Source organism: Lepidochelys olivacea (genome assembly GCF_965140295.1).
Source record: "Lepidochelys olivacea isolate rLepOli2 genome assembly, chromosome: 8".
Classification (NCBI taxonomy): domain Eukaryota; kingdom Metazoa; phylum Chordata; order Testudines; family Cheloniidae; genus Lepidochelys; species Lepidochelys olivacea.
Window position 1 is genome coordinate 46,111,311 of NC_140418.1, and position 21,255 is coordinate 46,132,565.

Here is a 21,255-nt window from a genome sequence, read left to right on the forward strand (position 1 = left end):
AGGTACACTCACCAGAGGTCCCTTCTCTGCCTGGCAGGTCTGGGAGGCAGCCTTGGGTGGGTTCAGGGGGTACTGGCTCCAGGTCCAGGGTGAGAAACAGTTCCTGGCTGTCAGGAAAACCGGTTTCTCTGCTTGCTTGCTGTGAGCGATCTTCTTCGTCCCCAAAACCTGCTTCTGTGTTTCCTCCATCTCCATTGAAGGAGTCAGACACCACGGCTGGGGTAGTGGTGGCTGAACCCCCTAAAATGGCATGCAGCTCATCATAGAAGCGGCATGTTTGGGGCTCTGACCTGGAACAGCTGTTTGCCTCTCTGGTTTTCTGGTAGGCTTGCCTAAGCTCCTTAAGTGTCACATGCTGCTTCGGGTCCCTGTTATGGCCTCTGTCCTTCATGCCCTGGGAGATTTTGACAAAGGTTTTGGCATTTCAAAAACTGGAACGGAGTTCTAATAACATGGATTCCTCTCCTCATACAGCGATCAGAACCCATACCTCCCGTTCGGTCCATGCTGGAGCTCTTTTGCAATTCTGGGACTCCATCACGGTCACCTTTGCTGATGAGCTCTGCACTCACCTGTAGCTTGCCACGCTGGCCAAACAGGAAATTGAAATTCAAAAGTTTCCGGGCCTTTTCCTGTCTACCTGGCCAGTGCTTCTGAGTTGAGAGTGCTCTCCAGAGCGGTCACAATGGAGCACTCTGGGATAGCTCCCAGAGGCCAATACTGTCTAATTGCGTCCACAGTACCCCAAATTCAACCAGGAAAGGACGATTTCAGCGCTAATCCCGTTGTCGGGGGTGGAGTAAGGAAATCGATTTTAAGAGCCCTGTAAGTCAAAAAAAAAAAAAAGGGCTTCGTCGTGTGGACGGGTGCAGGGTTAAATCAATTTAACGCTGCTAAATTCGACCTCAACTCCTAGTGTAGACCAGGGCTTAGAGACTAACAAATGTATGTGGGCATAAGCTTTTGTGGGTTAAAACCCACTTCATCGGATGCATGCAGTGGAAAATACAGTAGGAAGATTACACACACACACACAATCTTCCTAATCTTCCTACTGTGTTTTCCACTGCATGCATCCGATGAAGTGGGTTTTAACCCACAAAAGCTTATGCCCACATACATTTGTTAGTCTCTAAGGTGCCACAAGTACTCCTCGTTTGTTTGGGGTTTTTTTTGCTGATACAGACTAACACAGCTACCACTCTGAAACCTCTCTCCTCTGTGTTACTCATTGTTCTGCACTTTTTCAACATGGCACACTATGAACATTAGCTTGTACTGATTTTGGAATGGCAATATCTTGTGCAAAAGTATTTACTGTATTTCATATCCAGTGCCAACACATTTATCTGAACAAGTTACTAAACTGGAATCCAACACCATCGCCTTCATTTGTATGCAGTACAAATACTTTAGTGCATCTCCCATTTCTACATGGGAAATTTACACTTAAATTTAAGTACTGCAATGTCTTTCATTTTTCTTTTATTGCCTTGTTTTGAAACTAAAAAGCAATGCAAACAGCTCTACAGAACTAACACTGAAGACATGGAAACTAGTGGGGCTCTGCAGGAATAAAACATCAGTAATCAGTAAGGTCCTCTATCAGAGCAAATCCTTATAACCATACATCAAAAACCAGTTGCACCATAATCAAAACTGAACTCCCAGTCTTGGGTTCAACAGAGTCCTGAAAGCCTAGGTCTGGAGCCCTGCCTTGACACAGATTTTTGTGTGCTCACGTGCACAAGAGAAGCTAGAGTTAACTCCTTGCGTGCTGAAGATCTGGCATTCCCAATTTTCCACTGCTCCCTTTCACATGTTGCTAAGTTGGATATGTTTTAGCTAGATCCATGTTATACAACAAATATTTGAGGGAGGGAGCTCTAACTATACAGGCTCTTAAACCAAGGCTAGCAATTCAATTTCGAACTGAAATTTCCAACCTTCATTTCCAATCAAGGCGTAGCAGAACAGCCTTGTCATCACTAACACTTGCAAGCAAACAAGTTAAAAGGCAACATGCCACAGTTTCACAGTTCATGACTACAAAGCAAGTGAAAACACACAGTTTCCCCTCCCTAAAAAATGCCACTACGGAGATAACACTTGTACAATGTTACGTTTGTAACAGGTCCAGTAAGCTATGGTACAGAACATTTGCTTTGTTCAGCTAGATTTTCTAGCATATACTGGTAACTCTAAAAAAGTATATACATTCTCCAGATCAACCCAGTGCTCTGACAAATGCATTCATGCTCATTAGACCTATTGTTGTCATTACTGGCTGAGTTCTTGCCTAGTTACTGATTTTTTACTGATATTTAATTGCCCTTTTTTGCAACATTTTGTCATTCCATTTCAGTGCAACAGTCCCAGTGGACATTTCTATACTATTTTTCCTGTCATAAGAGTCTTTAGTAGCATTTCCACCAATAATTTTCCCTGCACAGAAATATAAGGTGGGTTTTTTGGAATAGTGCCAGTAATCAATGAAATTTCCCAAACCTTCATATCAGTGGCTATAAAATGCTGCATTTCTAATACAGATGGATCTGTAGTATGGCTATATACCAACTACTCTCTAATACTGAAGTCTAGCAGCAACCAAATTATCTTGCCTGGAACATTTGGGAGCAAGTTAAGTGAAGCAAGAGACTATGGAGTGTTACTGGACTTGGGGGGGGGGGTGTTTATCTCCCAAATCTAGAAGCCAGTTACGCAGGGTCTTGGTGCAGTAACCTGCAGGGAACAGATATGGTGCTATGATATCTATGCTGTAATACAGTTAGTGACCAAGTCATGAGTTCTTTGAAATTGGCCTAAGATTTGCAGTAACAAGGATCTTTCAGGGTTAATCTGCCATCTACAGATAAGAATAATTTTAACTAAATGACTGTTCAATCAATTAAAAAAAAAAAAAAAAAGCACTGGCTTTTGTATGTTACCATTCCTGTTGTCTGATTTGTGTCCATTTATTCTTTTACGTAGAGACTGTCAGGTTTGGCCAATGTACATGGCAGAGGGGCATTGCTGCCACATGATGGCATATATCACATTAGTAGATGTGCAGATGAATGAGCCCCCCGAGGGTGTGGCTCATGTGGCTGGATCCTCTAATGGTGTTGCTAGAGTACATATGGGAACAGAATAGGCAACGGGGTTTGTTACATGGATTGGTTCCTGGCTTAGTGTTTCTGGTGTGTGGTTGCTGGTGAGTATTTGCTTCAGGTTGGGGGGCTGTCTGTAAGCAAGGACTGGCCTGCTTCAAAAGGTCTGTGAGAGTGAGGGATCATTTTCCAGGATAGATTGTAGATCGTCGATGATGTGCTGGAGAGATTTTAGCTAGGGGCTGTATGTGATGGCCAGTGGTGTCTGTTATTTTCCTTGTTGGGCCTGTCCTGTAGTAGGAATCATAATATACAAAAGCCAGTAGGAGAACACTTCAATCTCCCTGGACTTTCTATAACAGATTTTAAAGTAGCCATACTTCAACAAAAAAAACTTCAAAAACAGACTTCAAAGAGAAACTGCAGAGCTACAATTCATTTGAAAATTTAACACCATTAATTTGTGCTTGAATAGGGCCTGGAAGTGGCTGGCTCACTATAAAATCAATTTTCCCTCTCTTGCTATTGACACCTCCTTATCAATTATTGGGAGTGGACCACATCCACCCTGATTAAATTGGCCCTGTCAACACTGGTTCTCCACTTGTAAGGTAACTCCCTTCTCTTCATGTGTGAGTATATTTATGCCTGCAACTATAATTTTCACTCCATGTTCTGAAGAAGTGGGTTTTTTTACCCACGAAAGCTTATGCCTAAATAAATCTGTTAGTCTTTAAGGTGCCACTGGACTCCTCGTTGTTTTTGTGGATACAGGCTAACAGGACTACCCCTCTGATACTTGTTCAATCCATGACAGGCAGCAAGTACCAGGGGTCATAACTGTACTTAGCCTATATAGTTCGCACACAGCCCTGGGGAGGAAAAATTGTGCATCCAGTCATTCCTAAAACTCATTAATTATTTCCTCACTTCCCTGGTAGATGGAGAAACTAAGGCCCTGAGTCTTCCAGCCATTCTTCTGCACTGTTAGTATTCTCCTCTCCTGATGGAGACAGACAATCAGCCAATAACGGATTCCATGTCTGTCCAGCTATATTTGCTGAGCCCATCATTGTGGTATCTGAGTTCCTCTCAAGTGCTCAGAGGCAAAATTGCCTAGAAGTGGCTGAAGGAAACCTCAATCTGGAGAGAGCCACCCCTTCTTTTGAAAAGGGTGAGCTAGGCTATTTCACAGCAGCACCTTCTAGCACCTGGAACCTCTCTTTGGAGATGCTTTCCTCATTGCACCAAGAGGCCAAGGACACAAGTCCTAAGGAGAATGGAAGAGAGGTGTGAGAGTGAGCACACTGTGTGCCTGAAGATGACTCTAGGTAGGAGATGTGAGACAAGTCCAAAAACAGCTTGCTATTGAGCTTAAATGGAGAGGATAAAGAATCCTAATTATCACAATTAGGTGCCTTCCTAATGATCCTATTTAATTCTATGGTCATTGAGGGAGGAGCAAAAGTTAAGGTCCTATACATTCAGGAAGGTGGAGATGCTTTACAGAAGCACGCTTAGAAACCCCTGTGGTCATACTTCTCTCCTGATCTCTGGGATGGCAGAGGCTGGCAGAAGTGTCCCCCAGAAACCAAGTATCTTCAGAAAAGTCATGCCTGCTCCATAGACTGGCCAACAATCACTACTTCTCCCCTTAAGGGCTTGTACTAGAGCTGCTAAGAAATTAATGCCAAAAGTTACTGCACTCTCAGTGGTGGAGTTTTCCAACAGTCAAGGACAAGTGGAGAAAACAATTACTTGGAGAGGGGGCTTGGGGGGGAAGCCCTGAAGAGAAACCTGGGGAAAAAAAATGAAACACACACACTATTGTTAGTACCACCATGCTAATTCTGTCAACACTACCTTATCAGTTACATTTCTGCACAAATAAAGAGATCGCATTCAAGCATGCACTAAAGCCTGGAAAACATAAGAAAAAACAACTTTCCAGTATGAAAGATCTTATGTTAAAAGTTCACTGACTTAACATAAGTGAAAGCTTTCAAAAGAGTCTAGATAATGTTTAGAGGGCTGCACACTCGCTATCCCATGACAGTGATGACAACATGCCAGCCGAAAGCATAGAGATAAAGAGGTGAGATGAAACACTGCTCTGTTCATGCTGATTCTACTTCAGCTGTGCCTTTATTTGCTGCACTAACCAATCAGGATGCTGCCGGTAGGGCCCAGTAAGCAAACTATTGTACGCACCATACAGCCCTTCTCTGTGGCAGGCATCCAGAACATTACAGCATCGTATCAAATCTGCAAAACTACTCCTTTTTCTTGTAAGACAAAGTAAAATTTTCTGTTATCTACTGCCCAGATGGTGTCCTCCACTAATTTCAAGGGGGGTAGGGGGGGAAGAGAATCAGAAAGACTTAAAATGTCTATGTTAAAGAGTAAAATATGTGTCTTCATGCCAATAATGTATTTTGTTCTAACACCGAAACGTTCACTCACATGAGAGGGCTAATTTGCACAGGGTGTTAGTGCGTAGAGGTATGGCATTAAAAAAAATTTATATATATACACACACACACACACACGCACGCAGTGAGATTTTGCATCTCCCTACAAGTATGGGGAGATCAAAAATTCCTGTGTCACCTAACATCACATCAGTATTCTGTACAGAAGTTGCCATTATCATCCACTCTTTATTTGAATGTTTATTTTAGTGAAGGTCTGAGTAGGAAATTATTTCATTCAAAAGTCAGATTTATACATAATTTACTGAATTTCCTATTTGCAATAATTACATGAAAAATAATGTGGGCACACAACCTCCTACAGATGTGGTGATGATATCAATTTCATAAGCTGAACCACCATGTCATGAATGGCTATTACTCGTTTCACCTTTGATCACTTTATATGTACCCTGGCAACAAGCCCACCTCCACCAGGACTAATTCTAACATCTCAAATCTCAGTGGCACCAACAAAACCTCTGACAAAAATATATCCTTCTTTTGCTCCAAATATGAACCTTCCCAAAAATGTACACTGGTTTGAGACCCAGATCAGCCAATACAGAATTTTTAATTAGTGATATGGTGGAAGGTCTGATATTTCATTTTCTGTCAGGAGCAGAAATGGGACCTTTTTGTCATTAAAATATCATGAAGGCTTTTGCTTCTGCCTCTGGTAGATCACGAGATGTCAGACCATAAAATTGCCACACTTTTCTATGGAAAAGCTATTTCAGGTCATTTTGAGAGGCTGGAATATTATTGGTTCTAATTTCTCTCTCCTTCTAAAACCCATACAATAGGAATTGCAGTACTAAGGCAGCCTAGCTTTTAGGAGGTTGGATCAATAAAAGCAAGGTGGTTTTAAACCAAAAAGTTTTGTTTCTCATACTAGACATTCACATCTCATTTATCCTGCACATTCCAGCAGCTGCAAAGAACACTGATGTACTGCATGCATGAACCTCAGAATATTACTGAGGCTGATGACACACAAGCTGACAACACACAAGATTAGTGCAAGCTCAAGAGATGTGTAACATTCAAAATTAAGTTAAATTTCTATCTTCCCGCAACCCAAAGACTGAATTACTACCATGGCATAACATTAATGTAGGGTAGGTCTGGTCAAGCCATACCAATGGTTGCCTACTATGAGAAACAACAGTTACCAGCAAGGGAATTAATTTCTCTCTCTCATGTGTGTCATCCATGGCTTTGGCCATAATTGCCAGAACATCACATACAATAGGGTCAGAATATGAACAAGCAGTAACAACATAAGGGTGAAGTGGAACATTACACCAAAATCCTTGAAAGAAAATGTTCTTTATTCTCACTAAAAAATAACTGGACACAAACTGAAAGATATGGGCAAGTGGTCCTTCAGTCTAAAGAAGGCCAGGCATACCGAAAAGGAAAAAAAAAGAAAAAACATACTCTAGGATTACGCTGATTCCAGTCCCATAAATCCCTCTCCCCAGAGTCAAGGCAAACAAGTCCCAAACTCCCTCGCCTCAGGGTTAACCAAACAGAAGTCCTTTGTTCTCTCCTTTATTCAAGGAGAAAAAAACCCAACAAATCCCAAACATCCTTTTCTCAGCACTTACATGCCCCCACCCTGGCAAACATTTGTTTTCGAATTATTTCCTCTACAGACCAGCTTCCCTCAGAATGACTCTTAGGTTCTCCAGCCACTCCTGGTGCTTAACTTCCTCCTTCTACTCCTTTTATATTTTCCAAGCTAGTTTCCAGGAAAACTAATGAGATTGAGCTGCTGCTAGTCCCAGTCCATTAACCCTTGCCTACCATCATAGAATCCTAATAGCCTAGAATTCTGGGGCTTCATGAACCAAGTCCCACATAGGTAGTATAGCCTATCGCTGTCCAAAACCTGTACTTGGTAGGAAAGGGAGACTTCTTTTGTAATGGTTAGTGAAAGAATTAATAGATGACCATGTAGCAACTCTGCAGATGTCATCAGACAAGGATGCCACAGTGCCCCTTATGGAGTGTGTAACAAATTTTCTTTGGTGGATCCAGTTTGGCTGCTGAACAGGTCTGGAGTATAGCTCTTTTAATCCACCCTGATACAGAGGTTTAAAATGCCTTACAACTTTTCTTGTGTCTGCTACAAAGCATTACGCATTTGCCACTGTTTAATTCATTAAAAACAGAACTTAATACCTATTGCACTTTTAAAAATATCCCAAATACTAGAAATTACTGTGTTAAAAATCTGTTTGATAAACAGCAAACAAATCAAACCTTAAGATAGTTTTAAAATGTAAATTGTATCTTTGTTGATATTCAAAGTGATATTCAGAGTGAAATTCTGGCTGTAGTGAAGTGAATGGTGAAACTCCCATAGAATTCAATCAAATTTCTCCCTTAATTTTGTGGAAGAAAATCTATTTACATATTAGTGTGCAAAAATATTAAGCTAAATGTACAATTAATACAAAGCAAAGTTCTCAAATTATAAAATCCCGGCATTGATGCTAGAAGTGCTAGGTTTAAGAGTGCTTCAAAACTCCCCTGTATCTACAGCTATGATTCATAGATTCCAAGACCAGAAGGAACAACTGTGACCTGTGTGTCCTCTTGTATGAATAACACAAGTCACAGAACTTCCCCCCAAAAAATTCCTAGAGCAGATCTGTTAGAAAAAACATCTAATCTTGATTTCAAAATTGCCACTGATGGAGAATCCACCACGACCCTCAGTAAATTGTTCCAGTGGTTAATTAGCCTCACTGTTTAAGATTCAGGACTTGTTTCCAGTCTGAATTTGTTTAGCTTCAACTTCCAGCCATGGGACTGTGTTCCACCTTTCTCTGCTAGATTGAAGAGATTATTAAATATTTGTTCCTTGAGTAGATACCTACAGACTGTAATCAAGTCATCCCTTAATCTCCTTTGTTAAACTAAATGGATTGAGCCCTATGAGGGCTCAAAAAAGAACTAGAGAAATTCACGGAGGATAGGTCCATCAATGGCTATTAGCCAGGATGGGCAGGGATGGTGTCCCTAGCCTCTGTTTGCCAGAAGCTGGGAATGGGTGATAAGGGATGGATCACTTGATGATTGCCTGTTCTGTTCATTACCTCTGGGGCACCTGGCATTGGCCACTGTCAGAAGACAGGCTACTGGGAAAGATGGACCTTTGGTCTAACCCAAGATGGCTTTTTTAATATTCTTACGAGTCTATCCTTTAATCATTCTTCTGGCTCTTCTCAGAACCTCTCCAATTTATCAACATCCTTCTTTAATTGTGGGCACCAGAACTGGATACACTATTCCAGCAGTGATCACACCAGTGCCAAATACAGAGGTAAAATAAGCTCTCTACTTCTACTCAAGATTCCCCTGTTTAGGCATCCCAGGATCACATTAGCTCTTTTGCCACATCGTCACACGGGTAGCTCATATTCAGCTGACTATCCACCATGACCCCCAAATCTTTTTCAGAGTCCCCCATCCTCTAGAGCATGGCCTGCATTCCTTGTTCCTAGATGGATACATTTACATATAGCCATATTAAAATGCATATTGTTTGCTTGTGCCCAGCTTACCAAGCAATCCAGATCACTCTATTATTGACCTGTCCTCTTCATTATTTCAGATCCCCTAATGTGTGCGTCATCTGTAGACTTTATCAATAATTATTTTATGTTTTCTTCCAGGTCATTAATAAAAATATTAAATAGCATAGGGCCAAGAACCGATCCCTGCAGAACCCAACTGGAACCACAACCACTCAATGACGATTCCCCATTTACAATTACATTTTGAGACCTATCTGCTAGCCAGCTTTTAAGCTATTTAATGTGTGCCATGTGTGCCATAATTTTATACCCTTCTAGTATTTTAATCAAAATGTTGTGCAGTACCAAGTCAAACACCTTACAGAAGTCTAAGTATACTATGACAACACCATTACCTTTATCAGCCAACCTTGTAATCTCATCAAAAAAAAGTTATCAAATTAGTTTGACAGGATTTATTTTCAATAAACCCATACTGATTTGCATTAATTACAGTACCCTACTTTAAATTTTTGTTATTCGAATCCCATATCAGCTGCTCCATTATCTTGCCCAGAATCAACGTCAGGCTGACAGGCCTATAATTACCTCAGTCATCCCGTTTACCCTTTTTAAATATTGGCATACTATTACCTTTCTTTTCCAGTCTTCTTGAACTTCCACACTGTTCCAAGACTTATTGAAAATCAACTTTAATGATCAAGTGAGCTCCTCAGCCAGCTCTTTTAAAACTCTTGGATGCAAGCTATCTGGGCCTGCTCACATAAAAATGTCGACCTTCAGTAGCTTCTATTTAACATCTTCCAGAGATAATAATGGAGTGGAAAGAGTGTTATCATTCCCATATGATGAGACTATATCATCAATCTTCTCTCACATCCCCAAGGCCATCACAGACAGTCTGGCAGTACATCAAAGCCTGGCACATAAATAAATGGGATCTCTAATCAAATAATGCTGCCTTGTTCATTTCAGTGCAACTCATTAAAAAATATGATACAAGGTCACAGTTAAACTAATAATCTTTTCCCATTATAAACGTATTTACACTACATACTGAGACATGCAGCTCCAAAGGATTGCTAGTAGTCCTTACAGCACCATCAAGCTACCAAACGAAGTGAGTCCATACAATGATATTTATTGTTTGTATTGAGGTAGCATGTAGGAACCCCAGTGATAGACTAGGACCCCACTATGCTATACCAAACACAGAACAAAGAGACTTGTCCCTGACTCAAAGAGTTTACAATGTAGTTAAATAGTCTGTGATTACATCAGTAAACACTAAAAATGTAACCAGTTGGATAAATTATTGTTTATTACAGTGGTCCCCAAACTTTTCACCTCACGTCCCCCTTTACCCCATCCACACACACACCCGCCCTCAGATCCAGGGCCGGGAGAAGGGACGAGGCTTCGGAGGGAAGGATGTGGACAAGGGTAAGGGGGCTGAGGCTGGGGCCAGGGCCACAGCTGGGGCCAGGGCTAGGGCTGGCAGGCGGGGCGCGGCCAGGAGCAGAGCTAGGTGGCACTCCCTCCCCGCCTCTGTGGGGGCTGGCCTGGGCCTAAGCCACACACCCTGAATGTTCCTCTGTGCCACCCAGGGGGTGCACCCAACAGTTTGGGAACCTCTGGCTTATTGGTCAAGGTGTATTAATACAAATATGATGAACCATGATGAGGAGTTATCAAGAGAAGACACCTGCAAATACCCGTATTAGTACAGAGAAACAACGTCACTGCTGAAACACAAAATGGAGACATACACGCTAAAATGTATTGATGCAACATGACTCATACATAATGTCATTACCAAAACATGCTTTGGGTTATATTTGTAGCTAATATACTCTGATCTTATGATCATGCACTCACGCTTCTCTGTGTCAAAATTAGAAAGGAAAAGGAAACTATTGCTTTATGCCTTTAGCTACTGTCTTTTATGTTTACATTCCTTGGTCTTGCAAGTAACGCTGATTGTCAGATTAAACATCTTGTCCATTGTTTATTTGTTTTTGTATTTTGTATCTGAAAAAGAAGAGAAATGTAAAAGATCAAAGGATGCTTAAGACTGTATAACTAAACAATCGGAATCATGTGACTGTATAGCTATGTAATTTGTCTACATGATACTATTACTCAGATACAATACAATCAAGCCTTCCACCCTGCTGAAGCAGTGTGAATCAAATGCAGAGATGTCAAGGGCCAGATTAGTGGTGAGAGCGGCAGAGAGAATAGACTGGAACCAAAAAGCATGTGGGAGAGGGTAGAAAAAAAAAAAGCAGTATATGGTCATGTACTTGATCAAATGCAGTGTGTTCTCTAGAGCACCGAATCTGCAGGACACGTTCGTGCAGCCTAATGGCTAACTGCTTTGAAATTAGTTCTATGGCAAAGCACATGATGATTTCTACTGTGGGGATTTGCAGAGGCAATGTTATGAAAGGATAGGCATGACACTGCAGGAAGATAATCCAGTATATATTAAAAACCCAAGGAAGCGTTTGGATTGACATTCTTTAAGGATGCCAAAAGCTAGGTTCTTGTGTAAAAACACCTCGTTCATCAAGTAATAGGGGCTTTTAGATCTGCATAACATAACTAAGTTATTTGTCTTATACGGCTTATTCATCACAATGCGTATCATTTAAGGAGAGAGACTCTATCAGTCTAGATAACTCCTTGTTCAAGTGTATTTTTAGACTTGCTCACCAATGGGTCCTTTTACCACTGCTCATGTGGCAGCTGTAAACACTAATGTAAATGAAAGATGACATTCCTGCATATGAACTTATTTTATAATACTGTTAAATTCTTATACTCCATCTTCCATCTCAGGACTTCACACAGGCGCTATCAAGGTTAACGTTTGAAGCAAGCACCCTTGTATGCATTTTACAGATATGGAAACAGAAACAGAGCGGTTAAGTAACTTGTTCAAGCTGCACAATGAGTCAGTGGCAGAGATGGGAATAGAGTCCCCAAGTCCTGGCTACCTCTATCCTGTTGTAACCATTACACACTTCCTCTCTGTATTTACAGTAGAATAGCCAAGTAGCAGTATTACAAATATCTTTCCTTTAAACGCTCTTCTAGGATTTCTGCTCTGTTTGACCTATTAATAGGGCTATCACATGTTTCAGAAGTTAACGGGAGCAAAATCCTTCAGAGCGTGCCTGTTAGAGAGAACAAAAGAAAAGGACACTGGTAACCTGTTTACTCCCTCTCAGCCACGCCCCAAGTTTAGGACACAATCCTAAGAGGCAGTGAGGACTACATTTTTAAAGTATTTAGGTGTCTCAAGATGCAGATAGGCGCTTCCAAACAACCTCACTAGGCTCCTCCCTCCCACTGGATTTCAAATGGGACATTGAAATCAATAGGCTGTAGGCACCTAGGTGCTTTAGAGAATCTCACTAAGTGCTTATATACCTTTAAAAATCTGGCCACAGGTTCCTCCTGTGAAATAAGTGTTCTCAATTCAAGGGCAACAAAGATCTCAGCATTGTGCTAGATTGGACTGCTAACAAACACCTCTTACATGTTTTAAAGGTTATTTAGGTCCTGAACAGACCCAAAATATTAAGTTCATGGTTACTATAAAGTCATCAATATATCCTAGTCCTATACAGGATAGGAAAGTTACATGAAGAGTATCCTCTATATAACCATTACATAGAAGTGTTCTTTGATTATTCTGAACTGTTGACAATCCAACTGAGCAAGGATCAAACTCTCATGATTCACATCTGGGCTCAAGTCAGATAACATGACACTGTCTGCCTTACAACTAATCATCTGAAAGCTATTTTTTGTAAAGAGAAGGCCTATGAAAATGTTTACATACCATCTGCTAATACATTTTGACTTGACATCCCTACAAACTGCTTAAATACTGGATTAAGAGCCTCAGGTACCAGACTACATGTCCGAGAGCTCACTCTACTGTTCATTATCAAACACAGGTTTCCTTAAAAAAAGGTAAGCATTCTAACAATTAAAGAGTATCTGCCAAAAATAAGGAGGAGGTTGCTTAAACTGAAAATTCTAAGGAAAAAACCTTGCCCTCTACATGAAGAGTATCAATTTGTTCACTTGTTGTCGAATGTATTATAGTGAAGTACACATTTATTTGTGTTTACACATTGCACCTAGCAATAATTCTCTAAGCTTGTATGCATGAATAGCAGTTCAAAATCCACATCTATCAAGTTCATATTTAAGGGTGGCGTAGGGGGAAAGTAATCCATATCACGTATACACATTTAGAGTTTGTAGAACAGTTATAAATATGATATGTTGGAAGGATATTAAATAGGGAACTAGACAATGGCACATGACCTCTATTCGGTGGAATATATATTTAAATACCCAGAAACAATGCAGTACACCAGAATATTCTGATTAATGGAGTAACCACAAGCAGTACAATGTTTTAATTAAACTGACGGAAAGAAGGGAAATTACATGTTTGAAGAAGAGGATTTCCACTTTCATTCGATCCTTGAGATTAAAAAATACACACACACCCCTGTATTTTAGTTTGAATCTACTGTTGCTTTTCTCTGGTCTGAAAAGCTGGAGAAAAAGCTACCAATTTTCTAGGAGATTCCTCGCTGGTTAATCCTATGACAGTACAATTTATTATTACAGTTAAAATCATTGTAGCCATTGTACTCTATGCCTCCCTAGAATGCACAAACTCCATTAAACAGGTGTTTTCTCTGCAAATATCAAATGCTTAGCTTCGACAGTCAGCTGAACTCTCTTCTTTTTCCCCCTCACAACTTGATATAGACTTTTAGCATTAGCAATTACCACGGCAAGGTAAAAGAATTACATATGCACATGAGGAAATGCTGTCATTTGGGAAACATGCACAGGTACATGTTTCAAAGAGGGACCAAAAACTAGAATAAAAACAACACATACTGCTGCTAAAGAATAAGTACGGGTGAAGAAATGGTCAAGAAATAATGGTAGATTCTAAGAAGGCAGCAAAATCATATTACAGAACAGAACCTCAGGCTTTGAAAATTAAAGTGCACAGTCTGCTGTGTATGTTTGACTGTGAATGACGTGATTATAATCAAAAGTCTACATACATCCCGTATAAAGCAATTACTTTGCCACATGCCAATTACATTAAGCAAAGTAGAAAATAGAGAGTTTTCATTTTTGAAATCTAATTATTAATATTTAAATATTCATAAAAGTCAGAAAATAAGGTTATTCCACTTAGGACTGAATAAAGAGCCTCTGAAAAGAGCACAATAAGCATAGGGGAGCTGCCATCTTAAAAATTCACTCTGCTGAATGGATTCTCCTCTGGACAAGTCTCTGCTGTGCTTTTCCCAACTTCTGAAAGCCATTCACATTATGTACAATTTACAAGTTTGCTTCCTGCCCTCCTGCCATTATTTTTCTTTTATATTATTACTCATTAGCTTCCAGGGAAAATTTTCAAAAAGCACAAATGGGGTACAGACCTTGATCAGGCACCTACTAAAGTCAATGGTACAGAACCAGGCACAGATCCTCAAAGGTACTTGGGCCCCTAACTTCCATTGATTTAAACAGCAGTTAAGCCCCTAATGCTTTTGAGGATCTGAGCCTAGGTGCCCAATTCTCATTGACTTGCAATGGCAATCAGGTACCTAACTTTTCTTTATGCCTTTGACTTTCTCTCCTGCTGGCTCCCACACTGCTAGACTCCTTGGTTATTAGTTTGTGCACATTTACTTTTACTACAATTATCCACCAAGGCTGGGGGAGGGGACACAGAATGGAAGAATGTGTGTTGTTCTTACAGTCTGCGTTCCTCAGACAGTGGTAGACAATACTGTTTCCTCCAAATGTGTAGCACAAATGCTCCCCTGGGGGAAGGACTCGCCAGAAGGGCGCAGACAACCTCTCATTTGTTCTCCAGAGTCTTAAGAGAGTCTCTAGATGTTACACTGTCAAAGAAAACCTTCAAAATATGCCCCAAATGTAACCAAATCAGAAATCTCTGCCTAAGTTTGCACTGACTCCAAAATACCGGCTCTGAACTGTGAACATTATGCGTTTCAATGGGTGCTAACTCAGCTATCAGTGATGATGCTGTTGAAATTGCATGAATTTGCAATAGTGCATTTAAAGTAAGTAACACAAATTTCGCCCTGCTACAGGAGTCTCATTACGACAAGAATTTCTGGCCATTGCTCAGTTTTGTGAAAGCAAAATAATAATACCTATCTCAAAGTCCTTTGCAAAGGAAGCAAGTATTATTTACTCCCATTTTACTGATCGGGAAACAAAGGCACAGCACGGTGACAATACCCAGCTGGATGTGGCAGAGCAGGGATAGACAACCTGGGTTCTATCAGTCCCAGTCTAGTGCTCTATCCACCAGTCCACACTGCTCCCCAGGGCTGTCCTTATCCCTATGCAAAGTATGCAGCTGCGTAGGGCACCAGGAAATTTGGAATGCCCTGCGCAGCTGCATGCTGCTCCAGCCTCTGCCCCTCCTCTACCCTAGGGCCCCTGCTCCACCCCAGCCCTGCCCCCACTCCACCCATTCCCCAAAGCCCCCGCCCCATTCCGCTCCACCTCTTCCCGCCCCTGAGGAGTGCTGCAGAGCCAGGCCTGTGCTCCCCGGTGGCAGGAAGTGCAGTGACCCGGCCCCAGCCACATCACCGGTGAGTGCTGGGGAGGGGTGGTTCCCTCCTACCCCCCAAGCCAACTGCCTTCCCCCCCCCCCGAGGCCTGGGGCCCCACACACACACCTCGCGGGGGGACTACATAGGGCCCCAGAATGGCTAGGGACAGCCCTGCTGCCCCCTTCACATAATTCCAAAGTTTGTAGTTTGTAACTGCAAGTTCAGAGACCAGACTTCCACTGACTGCCATTAGTACTTCTGTGCCCTCCACAACCTCCACTATTAAACAAACTTCATACTGCTACCTTAGAGGACAAAACCAATGTGCATCATTCACCCATTGCACAGACAAGATAACTGAGAACTTGTACAAAATCACTTCACTCAGAGCTGGAAACAGAACCCAAGTCTTAGAGTCAAGCCTCAGACATTCTCCCATACAGCCTTTCAGAAGGGCTACTGCAAACTAGATGCTGCTGTACTCCACACTAACACAGTGTGCCTACACCTAGCAGTCAGGTCACAGAGATTCACAACTCATAGTGCTTTCACACTAGAAAATCTGATTACTCAAGTAGTAGAGAGAGGCTCATGCTTTTACATCCAGCGATCCAGCTTCCACAGACAACCCCAACAGGGACATTGTCACAGTAGTTATGCTGTCTGTAACCAATAGTCCCCAATCTACTCCCAGTGCTAAAATGAGAAACCAAGAATCCTGATGCCCAGCATTCCACTACTGCCTCACAAACACTTGTGAAATCCACTGACAACATGCGTCACATCTCCATGCATGGTCTGGTCCACACAGGATAACATACTTTCCCACCACAGGTAATGCTATAGCTGAAGTGGAGTGATCTGTACTGTGGTTATGAAGACTGTGGGTTCAAAAACTGCTGATGAAAAAAGAATACATATATGTGTAAGTGAGTGTAAGGACCGTGGACTGATTTTATATTGCAAAACATGGTATTTGATGTGGATTTGAATGCTCTGTTATTACCTGTTTTACTGTTACATTTTCACTATCTGTATTTGGTTTAGTGACAACTTTCCCTTGGATACAACAAGGTAAAGCACACTCAGCATGCGTGAGACTGACAGCAATGTATGAGAGATTTTGCATATGTCCGAGTAGGATGTCATGCCTGTGTAAACTCCAAAAAGGTAAGAACTTGATTTAATAAGGTTATTGTTTCCAAAAATTTAGCTTCACTCTCATCAGTATTTATAGGGACAGCAATGCCCTGAGGCATCCCAGTGCATAGGTGCTGGAACTAGTGGTGCTAGGGTTGCAGCCTCACCCTCTGGCTTGAAGTGGTTTCCATCATATACGGGGTTTACAGTTTGGTTCAGTGGCTCTCAGCACCCCCACTATACAAACTGTTCCAGTACCCCTGTCCCAGTGAGTTGTAAAGCCTGTCACTGGTAGGTCACCAGTGTAAATCCAGCCCAGCTCAGCAGGGATTAAAAGGTTGTAGCCATCACAACTATATGAGATGAGTCTGACAAGTCCATGTTGCAGTTCCCACATCATGGACTCACCACTTTACTTTGCACTAGATGGTAGTCTCTTACCACTAGTATCAGAGGGGTAACCATGTTAGTCTGCATCCACAAAAACGACAAGGAGTCTAGTGGCACCTTAAATACTAACATTTATTAGGGCATAAAGCTTTTGTGAGTAAAAAACCCACTTCTTTAAGGTGCCACCAGACTCCTTGTTGTTTTTGTCTCTTACCACATTTTGTAAAGAGCCTAGAACTATGGGTCCTCAGGATCCTCACTGCAGGAGCTCTCACTAGAAGATCAAAATGATCTTCTTTACTATAAGCGTGAAAGTGGGCAACACTGCAATTGTCAAAAACACTGCAGGTGGGCAGGGGGAGTGCAAAAATGATAAATCAGTCCAAAAACATGATTTAAACTCTTGGTTGGTGGTTTTTTGTTTTGTTTTTTAAACTCACGTTTTCGGGGCCAATCCCAGGATTTTTGAACTTTTGGGACTGGCAGTTCTGTCAATACCAGCTGGCTATTTCATTGCTTATCAAAGCACGTGAGAAAGGAAAAGTATTGTATTATAAAGATCTACACACCAACAGTTTCCAAAGGAGGGAGCACTATGTGGAAGACATGCACATCTTAATTTAGGGTAAGTGCTCCCACACATGGTGAGGTTATACTGAGCAGCACATTGGTTTGTTCCCCCCCCCCCTTAAGTGGATCTCTGCTTTCAAAAGGTTAGAAAATGCTGATATATTACACCAGTATTTAACACCACATTTGGTTCTGTACATGCACTATGAATTGTACAAGCGTTTATACATATGCCGGTATACCACCTTTGGCAAAAATTTGAAGAAAAAAAATGAAAAAATCTAAAAGACTGAATTCTGAATACTGTAGCATAAAGTTCCTACTGTATGTCCTGCCAAGTAATGCCTACTACAATGGCAATGAGTGAGACCAAAACACAGCCACAAAGGCTACAACACTGCATACAACAATAGTTATATCAGTTTTAAGCCAAACCCATTGATCAGCAAAAACTAGAATCCCATGTGGTATTTATAGTTGTTTCTTCAACATTTATATTTTCCCAGAAAAATCACTATTAAGTATCCAAGCATAATAAGATTTTAACTGATGTTATCCAAGTTATACTAATTTTTTTCTACATCACAGAAACAAATGAGCTCTTCATAAATATTCTGAGACCGAACAGTGTTCGGTTAAAGGCCAATAAACCTTATGACAGGTTTCAGAGTAGCAGCCATGTTAGTCTGTATCCGCAAAAAGAAAAGGAGTACTTGTGGCACCTTACAACAATAAATTTGTTAGTCTCTAATGTGCCACAAGTACTCCTTTTCTTTTTGCGAATAAACTTTATGTCCTCCTTAAAAAATAAAAAAAGCTCTATTCCCCTAATCATTTTACATTCCCTTGATTAGTTCTGCAGCACTGGAAGTTGTGAAATATGCCAATGGCGACTAGCTCCTGCATAACCTTTGTGCCCAGTAGCAATCGCATCAGGAACCTTGTCTATTTCTCAGAGGGAAGTACAGATTGAGCTCAACACAACACCGTCCTCTTGGATCTCTAGCACAGATAAACTGCACAAGAAAGGTAAATGATAGCCCATTCCCATACGTGATCTGTGAAGTCAGTTGTATGATTTTAATGCTACAGATCTTTCAGCCAAGAGAAAGATTTGGACAAACATACACTCCCCCAAAACATGCACAACATGGATTTCTCCAATATATACACATCAGTATTTACAGACACAAAACCTTTGTTTCTGACACCTGCGAGGAAATTTGTGGCTCTCGTTGGATGGGATTCACTAGAGACTACAACATGTTTCTTCTCTTTATTAAACCCCCCACCCCCGTCGGTTTTGTAAGGGCTGCTTAAGAAAGCATTTAACCTGAAATAAATGACATGGGTGGGTGCTGTTTTCTGGAGTGACTTAGCATCCCTGGCTGGCTGGCAGCAGCCTCTGCAGGCTGTGAGCAAACCTTCGTTAACTGGAAGATATCAAAATCCCCCAGCCATCCCTCCCTGCACTATTCCCTCGTAATTCAACCTTGTACAATTCTACCAGCAACCCATCTGGGGCAAGTCACCTCTCCCTGGCCCTTCGGTTCTCACAGCAAGGAAGGACAAGTGGATTTTCATAACGACTTTGCAAAGAGCTATAAATGTTACGGCCTCCGCTGATTTACCTGCCCCCAGAGCTTTTGCTGACTCAAGCATTAACTGTAAAGGGCACCCCGTGGGGAGGGGGAATTTCAGGGAGGCAATTCGCGGGGGGAAGCTGTGGGTTTGGCGGATGTTAGCAGGGTGAGTGGTTTCAGAGAAGGGATTTGGAGGAGCCCCGGGATTTGGGGCTGTAGATCCGAGGGGGTGGGAGAGGGGTAATTCCCAAGAGGTAGCTCAGGGAAGGCTGAGGGCCAGGGGATAACAGGAGGAAGCGGTAGTTTTCGGGGGGCGAGAGGGGCCGGGGGAGGCTGCGGGTTCGGCGGGGGGCGCGAGGGTGATAAAGGGGGCCGGGGCCGTTAGAGGGGGCCGGGAGGCGTGATAACCGGGGGGGGGGCGCGATGGGCTCGGCAGCCGGCTCCGCCTGAGCTCGCCCCGGCCCGCCGGGCTCCCCGCCGCCCCTCACCTGGAGACGAAGTTCTCCAGCACCGAGCTCTTGCCGGCGCTCTGCCCGCCCACCACGGCGATCTGCGGCAGCTCCAACAGGCAGCTCTGCCCCAGCGCCGCGAAGGCGTCCTGCAGCCGGTTCACCAGCTCGATGAGCCCCTCCATCCCGCCGCCGCCGAGGACAGGTAACGGACCAGGCTGAGCGGCGCGCGCATGCCCAGTGCCCAGCGCGCCCGGGGGCGGTGCCGCCCAGCCAGGCCACGCCCACTGCGCCGGCAGGACACGCCCCCTCCACGCGCCCGCGCGCACACGACACTTCACATAGATGGGGGCGGGGGGGTTAAAAGCTAAATCATGAGATTATTTTTTACCCGCTCCGTTGGGAGCCCGTTGTGTTCACTTTTTGCTGTCTGCAGATGTTAGGGACACAGAGGTCACGTTTTCAAGCTTTTCTCCATACCTCTAGGGCCTCAAAACTTTTGTTTTTAAAATGAGGGCCAAGAGCAGGGGGTCAAACAAACAAACAAACGTTGCAACCAGCTTCTGTTCTAAACCCCTTCTTTCTATCCTACCTCTGACTGTGGGTTGGAGAAAGCACGACTTACCTAAAAGGACAGTAAGGCATTTCTAATGTATCTGAAGAAACCCTGCTAATTAGCTGAGGATTATTTTTAATCTATTTTTGGTCTCCTCCTAGCTCAACTATAGCTTCTTACTACCCCCTTCCAACTCCCCCTTCAGCTAGCACTCCTTGAAAATGCTTTAGACAGCTGTTTATGAAGAAAATTGTTTACAATAAAGCAAAAAGGAGTACTCAGCTCTGGGCTAGCAACCTCTGGCTGAAGGAACATAAGTGAGGGGCTGGGTGTCAAATCTTATGTGTTCAATGTTTATATAAATGGTTTTAAAATGGTGAAGCTGTATCGTGATCAGGGAACTGGGCCTATCTTCCTACCAGAGGCCATGTATCAGAGACCTACCAGCTAGCCCCCAGCTGATAGCAATATAGCAACTTGATCACTAAAATAGGGCACCTTAGAGATTAACAAGTTTATTAGAGTATAAGCTTTCCTGAGCTACAGCTCACTTCAGCGGATGCATTCAGTGGAAAATATAGTAGGAAGACTTTATATGCACAGAGAACATGAACCCAGGGGTGTTACCATACACACTGTAACAAGAGTGATGGTAACACCCCTGGGTTCATGTTCTCTGTGCATATAAAGTCTTCCCACTATATTTTCCACTGAATGCATCCGATGAAGTGAGCTGTAGCTCAGGAAAGCTTATACTCCAATAAATTTGTGAGTCTCTAAGATACCAT

General features: G+C 42.4%; 1 protein-coding gene across 16 annotated transcripts in view; it reads right to left on the reverse strand.

Annotated features, from left to right (window-relative positions):
- DNM3 (dynamin 3) overlaps positions 1-20,146 on the reverse strand; it is a 304,267-nt gene extending 284,121 nt beyond the window's left edge. For 7 of the 16 annotated variants that reach the window (XM_084637827.1, XM_084637828.1, XM_084637829.1 and 4 more), the window contains exon 1: positions 19,951-20,146. In XM_084637827.1, the coding sequence (XP_084493953.1) occupies positions 19,951-20,096 (146 nt within the window). In that variant the 5' untranslated portion in view covers positions 20,097-20,146. The remainder of the gene's footprint in view (positions 1-19,950) is intronic. The other 9 variants (XM_084637835.1, XM_084637834.1, XM_084637825.1 and 6 more) reach the window with 4 other exon arrangements.
- Between the last annotated feature and the right edge of the window lie 1,109 nt (positions 20,147-21,255).